This window comes from Ranitomeya variabilis, chromosome 1 (genome assembly GCF_051348905.1).
Source record: "Ranitomeya variabilis isolate aRanVar5 chromosome 1, aRanVar5.hap1, whole genome shotgun sequence".
In the NCBI taxonomy this organism is placed as follows: domain Eukaryota; kingdom Metazoa; phylum Chordata; class Amphibia; order Anura; family Dendrobatidae; genus Ranitomeya; species Ranitomeya variabilis.
The window spans coordinates 144,052,595-144,065,291 of record NC_135232.1 but is presented as its reverse complement, the minus strand read 5'-3'; the positions used below and the strand labels follow the sequence as shown (position 1 = coordinate 144,065,291).

Below are 12,697 nucleotides of genomic sequence, written 5' to 3'. Positions count from 1 at the left end.
ACACTGCGATCAAATATGATCGCAGCGTTCCGGCGGCATAGGGAAGCATCGCGCAGGGAGGGGGCTCCCTGCGTGCTTCCCTGAGACCCTCAGATGTGATCGCGTTGCTCCGAACGTCTCCTCCGTCCTCCTCCCTGCAGGCCCCGGATCCAAAATGGCCACGGGGCTCCTGCCGGGCCCTGCAGGGAGGTGACTTGCAAGCCCCTGCTCAGAGGAGGCTCTGGCAAGCTTCCTGCAGTGCCTGTCAGATCGCTGATCTGACACAGTGCATTGCAAAGTGTCAGATCAGCGATCTGACACTTTACCATGATGTCCCACACTGGGACAAAGTAAAAAAAAAAAATATTTACATGTGTAAAAAAAAAAAAAAAATCCTAAATAAATAATAAAAAAATATATTGTTCCATTAAATAAATTTCTTTATGTAAATAAAAAAAAAACAATAAAAGTACACATATTTAGTATCGCCGTGTCCGTAACGACCCGGCCTATAAAACTGTCCCACTAGTTAACCACTTCAGTGAACACCGTAAAAAAAAAAAAAATAGGCAAAAAACAATGCTTTATCATCATACCGCCGAACAAAAAGTGGAAAAACACGCGATTAAAAAGACGGATATAAATAAACATTGTACCTCCGAAAACGTCATCTTGTCCCACAAGAAACGAGCCACCATACAGCGTCATCAGCGAAAAAATAAAAAAGTTATAGCCCTCAGAATAAAGCAAAGCAAAATAATTATTTTTTCTATAAAATAGTTATAGTTTTTATTGTATAAAAGCGCCAAAACATAAAAAAATGATATAAATGAGGTATCGCCGTAATCGTACTGACCTGAAGAATAAAACTGCTTTATCAATTTTACCAAACGCAGAACGGTATAAACGCCCCCCCTTCCCCCCCCCAAAAGAAATTCACAAATTGCTGGTTTTTGTTCATTCTGCCTAACAAAAATCAGACTAAAAAGCGATCAAAAAATGTCATGTGCCCGAAAATGATACCAATAAAAACTACAACTCGTCCCGCAAAAAACAAGACCTCACATGACTCTGTGGACCAAAATATGGAAAAATTATAGCTCTCAGAATGTGGGAACGCAAAAATATTTTTTGCAATAAAAAGCGTCTTTTAGTGTGTGACAGCTGCCAAACAAAAAACCCGCTATAAAAACCCGCTATAAATAGTAAATCAAACCCCCCATTATCACCACCTTAGTTAGGGAAAAAAAATAAAACAAAAAAAATGTATTTATTTCCATTTTCCCATTAGGGTTAGGATTGGGGCTAAAGTTAGGGTTGGGGCTAAAGTTAGGGTTAGGGTTGGGGCTAAAGTTAGGGTTAGGGTTGGGGCTAGAGTTGGGGTTAAGGTTTGGATTACATTTACGGTTGGGTTAGGGGTGTGTCAGGGTTAGGGGTATGGTTAGGGTTGGGATTAGGGTTAAGGGTGTGTTCGGGTTAGAGGTGTGTTTGGGTTAGGGGTGTGGTTAGGGTTGGGATTAGGCTTAGGGGTGTGGTGGGGTTAAGGTTGGAGTTAGAATTGGGAGGTTTCCACTGTTTAGGCTCATCAGGGGCTCTGCAAAGGCATGACATCTGATCTCAATCCATACAATTCTGGTTGAAAAAGTAAAACGGTGCTCCTTCCCTTCCGAGCTCTGTCGTGCACCCAGACAGTGGTTTACCCACACATATGGGGTATCAGCGTACTCAGGACAAATTGGACAATAACTTTTGGGGTCCAATTTCTCCTGTTACCCTTGGGAAAATACAAAACTGGGGGCTAAAAAATCATTTTTGTGAAAAAAATAAATAAGATTTTTTATTTTTACGGCTCTACATTATAAACTTCTGTGAAGCACTTGGGGGTTCAAAGTGCTCACCACACATCTAGATAATTTCCTTAGGGGGTCTACTTTCCAAAATGGTGTCACTTGTGGGGGATTTCAATGTTTAGGCACATCAGGGGCTCTCCAAACGAGACATGGCATCCTATCTCAATTTGAGTCAATTTTGCATTGAAAAGTCAAATGGCGCTTCTTCCTTTTTGGTTCCAAAATTGTGCTGATGTAAAGTAGACATGTGGGAAATGTTACTTATTAAGTATTTTGTGTGACATATCTCTGTGATTTAAGGGCATGAAAATTCAAAGTTGGAAAATTGCGAAATTTTCAAAATTTTCGCCAAATTTCCGTTTTTTCACAAATAAACTCAAGCAATGTCAAGGAAATTTTACCATTAACATGAAGTACAATATGTCTTGAGAAAACAATGTCAGAATCACCAGGATCCTTTGAAGCGTTCCAGAGTTATAACCTCATAAAGGGACAGCGGTCAGAATTGTAAAAATTGGCCTGGTCATTAACGTGCAAACCACCCTTGGGGGTAAAGGGGTTAATATCATCTCATAGCTGTTTGCTTAGCCTTTACTGGTTATTTACCTTTATATAAACAGTAAACACAAGTACAGAAAAATAAGCCAGCAAAGCACTGATTAGAAACCACACTGACATCTATCTATCTATATATCTACGGTATATATATCTTTCTATCATGTTCCTCATCCCTACCTATCGCTATCTTTGAACATCTTTAAGACATAAAACTCTCAACTTCTATGCTGCATTTCATTCTATACGTGTCTCACTGACTGCACACGGATGTCACATGCGAACACACAGGTGTCACTCAGACACGGACCACGGATCTCATCAGTACTGGTTTTCCCAGTACAGGAATCACCAGGACTTGTGAAGGGACTGAAAGACTAAGTAACCTCTGTGTTACCATGTCTGGACATTGTATGTAGAGTATGTGTGTTTTACTTTTCTCCTTAATCCTTACTTTAGGAAATGGATAATAAGGACACGCAGCTCAAAGTAATTTACTTACAGTGAATCCTCACCTTTTATCAGCAGTATTTAGCAGTCAGGGCTCTGGATTTTGAGTTCCAAATAATCTGCACAGATGGCACAAGCATAGGAACTGTGCTAGTGCCATCACCTGCTGGTGCCATCACCTGCTGGTGCCATCTGTATATACAGCTGCCCATCTGCTCTAATGCCAGAATCTAAGAAAAATCCTTAACCAGACATTTAATTGTTTAGATTACAGTTGACATCTAAGTGATTTGCAAAAGTCACTCAATGCCCCTACAACACTTTTGCAGCAACTCTCCTGAGTCAATGAATTGTTGCGGCATGCCAAGTACTAAGAATGGCATTTAGGAAAGAAATGTGTGGATGCTTAATAGTTTTACATCGGCAAATAATACACTGTAATACAGACTTGTTTACTAATAGTGTGTAAATACAGCATCTATTAAATGGGCTGACATGTACTAAGGACACGTAGCACGATCAGCTATTACCAGCAGCAGCTGGAAGTTCTCTGATGCCAGACCACAGCCAGAATTGTGTTCAAATATTAAAATTACATGGTATGTACTTTTCCCAGGTTCAGAGTGTGCTCTCTGCAGCTGTAGTAGTGGTGTCTGTATACCGGCTGCAGCTGATCACAGAGCTCTGCGACTCGACCACACATTATATATGGAGGGCAGGTAGAGAGTAACAGACCCCCACACAACACATGGAAGGCAGGTGGAATATGTCAGTCCCCACATTACACATATAGAGGGCAGGTGGAGAGTGAGAGTCCACGCATTACACAGGTGTAATGGGAGTGGTGGAACCACTGTACCTTGGACTGCGGAGAGCCTGGAGTGGCGTAGCACCTGACTCTTCGCTAGAACCCGATGGTGGGGTTAGACTTCGCTCCGGATGGACACCAGGTGCTACTCCAGAATAGACCATCAGCTGACCCCCCAAGGGGCAGGTAGTTGGAGCGGCCAGGAATAGGTAGATAAGGCTGGTACAGACAGACATGGCAGGTACTGGCAGATATGGCTGGAATGCAGACTGGCACTGCAGGTGCAGGCAGGTGTGGCTGGTATAAAGACTGGTATGGCAGCACCATTCAGGTGTGGCTCGTGTACAGACTGGCCTGGCAGGTGCAATTGGTATACAAGCAGGCAGGTGCTGGCAGACACGTCTGTAAGACAGGAACACATAGCAGGTATGGGAAAACAGGTACAGATAGGAACATGCAGGTACTGGTATGGACAAGCAGGGACAGGCAGATAATGGCAGATACAGGGGACCTGAGAGCTAACAACCATGCAACAAGGCACATTACTCAGGCACCTCCCATCAAGTGGAGGTGCCTTAAATAATAAGTGCCTCACAGCCATTGGCTGTCGACACTTTAGGACGATGCACACTGTCCTTTTAAGAAGGAGGGAACATGCAAGCACCCTGGGATTTAATACAGAACACTCAGACAACAAACACACATGATAGTTTTGTCTATATTTACTATCTCAAAACCATATATATATAAGCATCATGTGTATTAATATTCAACTTTTTTTGGACACATCAGAACTAATGCAAAACCAGCAACCAAATGAAACAACGATGTACAAGTCCAGATCAATAAACATTGTATACTTTATTAGTAAAAATTACAACCATGATACAGAGAAAAAATGGGGAGGGGGGGGGGAGTTCATAAAATTTACACTGAAAATATTTATGTAAAACGATAGGGCACACACATCCCTAAATGATTCCATTAGCTAGTGAGCAATCACAGAGAGTTTCTGGTAATACTAATACATTATATATAAATGATCTTATCACATTTTTTATATACCAACAGCTAATATTGGCACTGCACAGGGAAAATAAACCTTCATCCTTATCCATTTACATTATATCTAACCACCACAGGGAAAACCAGAATCAGACCCCATGTTAAATGGAGATCAACTTTTATGGTAGTTACCTGTGCAAAGAGTGCAGCTCCTAGCAAGGATTCAGAGGGGTGTGTGTGCCCGCCCCAACTCACGTTTTGGTCCTGCCTTCGCCCTGGGATTTGCAATCCATGAGCAGACCCTGGGCAGCAGCAAGAGGAGGAAGAAGTTCGGAACGAGGGCTGCTATGGTAGTGATTCAGCAACCCTGCCAGGGGAGGAGGGAAGAGTGCAGGTACGTCGGCGCTACAACATGGAGAGCAGGTAGAGAGTGACAGACCCCGCACTACATATGGATGGCAGGTAGAAAGTGACAGTCCCCGCACTACAGATGGAGATCAGGTAGAGCGTGACAGACCCTTGCACTACACATGGATGGCAGGTAGAGAGTGACAGACCCCGCACTACACCTGGAGAGCAGGTAGAGAGTGACAGACTCCGCACTACACATGGAGGGCAGGTAGAGAGTGACAGTCCCCGCACTACACATGGAGAGCAGGTAGAGAGTGACACACCCTTGCACTACACATGGAGGGCAGGTAGAGAGTGACAGTCCCCGCACTACACATGGATGGCAGGTAGAAAGTGACAGTCCCCGCACTACACATGGATGGCAGGTAGAGAGTGACAGACCCTTGCACTACACATGGAGGGCAGGTAGAGAGTGACAGACCCTTGCACTACACATGGATGGCAGGTAGAGACAGTCCCCGCACTACACATGGAGGGCAGGTAGAGTGACAGACCCTTGCACTACACATGGAAGGCAGGTAGAGACAGTCCCCGCACTACACATGGAGGGCAGATAGAGTGACAGACCACTCACTACACATGGAGGACAGGCAGAGTGTGACAAATCCCGCACTACACATGGAGAGCAGGTAGAGATTGCCAGATCCCGCACTACACATGGAGGGCAGATAGGGGGTGACAGACCCCAAACTACACATGGAGGGCAGATAGGGGGTGACAGACCCCACACTACATGTGGAGGACAGATAGGGGTGACAGACTCCACATCACACATGGAGGGCAGATAGGGGATGACAGACCCCACACTACACGTGGAGGGCAGATAGGGGGTGACAGACTCCACACCACACATGGAGGACAGATAGAGAGTGAGTGACAGACCCCACACTACACATGGAGGACAGATAGGGGCGACAGTCTCCACACCACACATGGAGGGCAGATTGGGGGTGACAGACCCCACACTACACGTGGAGGGCAGATGGGGGTGACAGACCTCACACCACACATGGAGGGCAGATAGGGGATGACAGACCCCACACTACATGTGGAGGGCAGATAGGGGTGACAGACCCCACACTACACGTGGAGGGCAGATAGGGGGTGACAGACCTCACAGCACACACGGAGGGCAGATAGGGGGTGATAGACCTCAAAGCACACATGTAGGGCAGATAGGGGGTGACAGACTCCACACAACACATGGAGGGCAGTTAGAGAGTGACAGACCCCACACTACACGTGGAGGGCAGATAGGGGTGACAGACCCCACACTACACGTGGAGGGCAGATGGGGGTGACAGACCTCACACCACACATGGAGGGCAGATAGGGGATGACAGACCCCACACTACATGTGGAGGGCAGATAGGGGGTGACAGACCCCACACTACACGTGGAGGGCAGATAGGGGGTGACAGACCTCACAGCACACACGGAGGGCAGATAGGGGGTGACAGACCTCACAGCACACATGGAAGGCAGATAGGGGGTGACAGACTCCACACAACGCATGGAGGGCAGGTAGAGAGTGACAGACCCCTCACTACACATGGACTGCAGACCCCGCACTACACACTGTGGGCCTTAGTGGTGCCCCACTGCAAATGTGAAATCTTTCTGTCACATAATCTTGTGCTCATTAAAAAATGAAATGTAACACAGTTTAAAATTAAGATTTAAAAAAATACTTTTGAATGGCAGACTTGACACTTGGTGTTGAAGGGAATGATCCATATTATCGTATACTCAGAGATACCTGTATATGAAAATAGAAGATTTATTGTTAATTCTCGTACAGGCTGTATATAATTAGATGCTGCCAGTATAATGGGTATAAACCAGTCTACAAATACTTGCTTTACAGGGATACTTTCTCTTGTGACCTGTCCCGTGTTATATTTTCCCAGTTTGCCGCGTGACGTGGTCTTGGCGGTGTACGCTGTGGGCGCTCAGACATCTGAAGGTTGGGACTATTTGTTTGAAAAATATAAAACTGCTGCAACTGGTGAAATGCACCTGATCGAGTATGCGCTGACTATGACTCAGGATCGCGACAAGCTGCAGTGGTAAAAATGCACTTTGTATTGTCAGACACTGATAGATCAGTTTACATTTTAGATTTACTTGTAAATGGGATTTCTCGTGAATATTTTATCTAGTTTCCTGATCGGCGAATAATCAGCGATCCGATCACCAACGGAACATTAATGATAGGTCAAATAAGTATAAATGAAGGCATTCGTTAGGATCCCTTCACATAACATTGCCTTAATTGTTTACGGATTGCATAATTACATTTTCACTTCAGGGATATCTAGATATCAATTATTATTACCTTTAATGACTTAAAACGCTAGATATGATTTTAACAATTTTTAGTTCCAGTTTGGCGTATGTCATTATTATGGGGGAAGTATAAACATCAACGTCCTAATGTACAGTATTAATAATGTAATATCCAAGATCGATCAGTGCTGTTAGAGAAGATACATGGAAAATATTTGATATATACAGCTCTGGCAAAATTAAGAGACCACTGCACAGTTTTATAAAAATCAGGTTCTCTACATGTCTGACTTCCATTCCATTCCAGGGTCAGTTGAATTCCAACCACAGTACACCTCATTCTACTTAATGTGCTTCTGATTAGGTGATCACCTGAACCAAATCTTTTTTTTAATGAAGGAAAGTATAAAAAACACTGCTGAGGGGTTCACAATCCTCTTGCAATAGGACAAGCTGGATGGCAAAACAAGCTCTAGTAATATCCCCATGTAATAGGAATGAAAAAATAACTTTTAACCATGCCAAAGGAGTTGAAAAGAAAAGTCTTGAGTGAGGAAAAGAAGGGCACAATTCTGGCTTTACTAGCAGAGGGATACAGTGAGCATCATGTTGACTCCATCCTCAAAATTTCTAAGAAGTTAGTCCATTACAACAAGGTCAATCAGCAGACATTGGGGACAACGAAGCTACAGATCGGCAGAGGGCGAAAACGACTCTCTACTGACCAGGATGACTGTCATCCTATTCGAATGTCACTCAGCAACCGCAGGACGACATCAAGTGACCGACAAAAGGAATGGCAAATGGCAGCTGGGTGCAGTGCATGGCAAGAACAGTTCGTAACAGGCTCCTAGAGGCAGGACTCAAGTTATGTAAAGCTAGAAAAAATCCTTTCATCAATGAGAAGCAAAGGAGAGCCAGGCTGAAGTTTGCCAAATACCATAAGGATTGGCTCATAGAGGACTGGAGTAAGGTCATCTTCTCTGATGAGTCTAATTTTCAGCTTTGCCCAACACCTGGTAATCTAATGGTTAGCTGGAGACCTGGAGAGGCGTACAAGCCACAGTGTCTTGCACTTACTCTGAAGTTTGGTGGAGGATCGGTGATGATCTGGGGTTGCTTCAGCAAGGCTGGAATTGGGCAGGTTGTTATTTGCGAAGGACGTATGAATCAAGGTGCATACAAGGTTATCCTGGAAAAGCAGTTGATTCCTTCTGCTCAGGCAATGTTCCCCAACTCTTAGGACTGTTTTTTCCAGCAGGACAATGCGCCATGCCACACAGCTAGGTCAATCAATGTGTGGATGAAGGACCACCACATCAAATCCCTGTCATGGCCAGCCCAATTTCCAGAACTGAACCCCATTGAAAACCTCTGGAATGTAATTGAGAGGAAGATGGATAGTCACAAGATCTCAAACAAAGAAGAACTGCTTAAATTTTTGTACCAGGAGAGGCATAAGGTCACCCTAAAGCAGTGTGAAAGACTGGTGGAAAGCATGCCAAGCCGCATGAAAGCTGTGATTAAAAATCATGGTTATTCCACAAAATATTGATTTCTGAACTCTTCCTGAGTTAATACATTAGTATTGTTGTTTCTAAATGATTATGAACTTGTTTTCTTTGCATTATTTGAGGTCTGCCAACAATGCATGTTTTTTTTTGTTATTTTGACCATTTATCATTTTCAGAAAATAAATACAAAATGTATTGCTTGGAAATTCGGAGACATGTTGTCAGTAGTTTATAGAATAAAAGAACAATTTACATTTTACTCAAAAATATACCTATGAAGAGAAAAATCAGACAAACTGAAAATTTAGCAGTGGTCTCTTAATTTTTGCCAGAGCTGTATATATTTTTTAACCTGTCAGTAAATCATTGCATAAAACTGTTCTATGACCTATCCCATCAGCATGACATATAAGGCATTTTTGGAAAATCCCTTTTGGCTTGGCATATAATAGAATTAGTGTTGCCTGTTCTGTATGTTGTTAACATAAATGGTTTTCCATCTTGCCTAGGCTCATGGAGGAGGCTTTGAAAGGAGACCTTGTAAAAACTCAAGAACTTCCGCATATAGTTGTCTCTGTGAGCAGAAACCAAGTTGGGCACATGTTGGCGTGGAAGTTTCTGAAGACTAACTGGCATCAACTCACTCAAAAGTATGCACGTTCCTCATGCACGTTTGTCATTAACATATCTGATGTGTTCTCCTAATTGAGGTTTACGTATCTTCTAGGTTTGAGTTGGGATCCCGCACAATTGGTGACATGGTTGTTGGTGTAACAAAACTGTTTTCTACAAGAGAGTGGCTGGAAGAGGTAAAGAAAATTATTTTTTTTAATTACATTTTTTAAAATTACATTTTTACTGTTAAGTTTTTTTTTATTGTTTTATGAGTACTAATAATCTACAGGCATCATATGTTCTAGAGGGAAAGAAACTAGGAGAGTCAGGGTATGTGTCCACGGTCCGGATTGTCGGCGCTTTGGACGGAGCGGGAAAACCTGTTATTTACCTTAGGTAAACAGACATGCTGCGTTCTAAAAAGACGCGCCGCATGTCCGGAAACGCAGGGCCGCCGGGTGCGTGTTACCACGCATAGTGGAGACGGGATTTCATAAAATTCCCTCTACTATGCTGTAACATCTGGACGCTGGGGTTGTATGCAGCGTTCAATCCGCAGCTAATCCGGATGTAATCCGGCCCGTGGACACACACCCTCAATTGTAGAGAAGGTTCTGGGTGTACTTGCTCGTAGATTAGAGTACATAGAAGCAGCTGTTTGACATTGCATGCTGTTAAAGGGTAACTGCTTTTAAGTAACTTTTCAGAATACGGTGCCCTGATATATATATATATATATATATATATATATATATATATATATATATATATATATATATACAATGTGGGGAATATATACCATTTCTGGACATTATGTGACCTATACCCTTTATGATTTTTCTGTAGCCTTCCAATCCACTAGTAGATGAGGGAGGAGATAAGCTGCAGAGATTTGTTCCATACACCGCACAGCTCAGAGAGGGAAATACCTGCTCTTCATTTACTTTTTTTTAGCTCACTAAGACAAGCTGTGGCCATTTTCCTGCAGAGCTCAGCGGTGTTGATCTGAATCAACCTCTGATTTGAGGTAAAACACTTGTTACCGAGCTCTGCACAATGGTTTTCTGTCTGGTCCCTTCCCTGCTTCTGTTCCCTCCTCTCCATAGAGGATAATGTATTGTGTCATATCACACCTGCAGTCCGTCTGAGACAGACTTGAGCTTCTTTTTCCCAATGAATGGTGAGTTCAGGAGACAGGGGGAGAGCAAGAAGTGTCTAATAAGTACGGAAGGAAGCTGACTTCGCTTATCAGATACATTACAAAGTTTCCTCTAATCGTCAGTACTATTTGATCTATGTAAAGTTTGTTGAAAGTACAGTTAGTTATGTTTTAAGATCAGCAAGATATTGTCAAATATTCCACGGGCCATGGACTCACGGGACAGCAATGTAATATTAGCACTTTACAAAGGAGAAACAAAGGCTGCGCAGCACTCCTATCATGGGTGCACAAATCGCATTCCACTCCAGAATATGAAGAAAGATGAATTTGGCACTCCAAATTGATGCAAGAAACGATACGTTTTATTATACTGATTATCCACTGTTTGCAATATTGTAACGGTTCTGCCAATTATGGCCTTCTTCAGAACAAAATTTCCCCAGTGCCAATTTCTGGTTCTTGGACCATTATACTCTGCTTCAAGGTGCCCTAGCCTCCACGGCCATAGTCTTACTATGGAGCAGTAAACTGTTCCGAAGAAGGCCATGATTGGCCAAAACGTTAAAATATTGCATACAGTGGAAAATCTGTGCAATAAAATGTTCATGTAGTCATGTATGGGGAAAGATGTTGTCTTGGCATGTAAATATACATTAAAGGTCGTGAAGGGGTTAAATGGAACTTGTTAGCCAATTCGTTACGTTTGGTAAGTATGGATCAGAGCCGGGCTACATGGCTGCAGCTAGGTATGTCTTTCTCCGAAGTCCTTTGTACATATCGGTGTAACTTTGCATCCTGCGCTGGGGTGCCGAGTGTGTAGGGGGCTTAGCAGCTGAGCTCCAGCCACAAGTCAGATAGCAACATCTGCCTCCAATAGCTGCCGGTCAGAACTATATTCTGCTAAAGGGAATCTGTCACCAGTGTTTTGCTACCTCATCTGACAGCAGCATGATGTAGGGGCAAAAAACCTGATTTCAGTGATGAGTTACTTCCTGGGCTGGTTATTGTCATTTTGATAAGATCACTGCTTTATTTCCTACAGATCTTCCAGTTCTCTGAACGTTGAGCTCCGTTTAATCCCACCCAAACCATTGATTGGCAGGTCTCTGCCCAGTGTACACAGAAATCTGCCAATCAGTGGTGTGGGCGGGGTTATGCAGAGCTCATGAATATGGAGGACTACCTGGCAGCAGGTTTACTAGTCCTCTAGTGATAATCTACTGCTAATAAAACAGTAATTTTAGCAAATCTACTCTGAGCAGCCCAGTAAGTGACATATTGCTGGAATCAGGGTCTCTGTGTGTACATTATGCTTATCTTAAACCTGACAGTGGCATGTAAATTACATCATAGCCGATGCTTTTCCCTAGCACACCTCCAACAAGACTATTATGGTAGGATATTAAAAAGTAGTGAACAATATCCCAGTAAAAAAAAAAAATCTAATTTTAATATTGGTATACAGGATTAGCTACTCCCACATGTGGCCTTTGAGTATACGGTGTAGTGCCTTGTGCCTCATCCTTTCATATTTTGGGTGAATGTGGATTTTCTGATATAGTATAAATACTGCCAATATGAAGGCGAATTATATAATTTCTTTCTAATTTCTTTTTAGGCAACAATGTTTTTTGAATCATTGAAAGAGACCGGCTCCCAGTTACGCTGTGTCCAACAAGCAAAAGAAACTATGGAGGAAAATATTAGATGGATGGATAAAAACTTTGACACTGTTAAAACCTGGCTAGAGAATAATAGATTATAGAATAATAGTTTCTACGTACATCCTCATTGAGCTCCCTGATGGGCATGTATGAGCAGCCATTTCAGGGTCGTGTTGGCAGCGCTCATGAGCCAATTTCATAAAAAAATCTTGAGCTGAATGTGTCCAAATTTGATCATCTGCCTATGGGAGGTGAAGAAAAGTAATTTGTACCAATTCTGTGATATTATAAAGATACCATGGACAAACGGCTGCTAGTTAGTGCAAATGATTGGCCTAGCTTAAAGTGAATGTCCACCCTTAAATATTGTACAATTAAAGAAAAATTACACTGTG

At 42.9% G+C, this 12,697-nt stretch overlaps 1 protein-coding gene across 1 annotated transcript in view; it reads left to right on the top strand.

Annotated features, from left to right (window-relative positions):
• Window positions 1-12,697, top strand: part of ERAP1 (endoplasmic reticulum aminopeptidase 1) — a 66,084-nt gene extending 53,387 nt beyond the window's left edge. Inside the window, exons 16-19 of the mRNA XM_077289538.1 lie at window positions 6,969-7,127; window positions 9,371-9,511; window positions 9,589-9,670; window positions 12,257-12,697. Coding sequence (XP_077145653.1) covers window positions 6,969-7,127; window positions 9,371-9,511; window positions 9,589-9,670; window positions 12,257-12,403 — 529 coding nt within the window. The 3' untranslated portion in view covers window positions 12,404-12,697. The remainder of the gene's footprint in view (window positions 1-6,968; window positions 7,128-9,370; window positions 9,512-9,588; window positions 9,671-12,256) is intronic.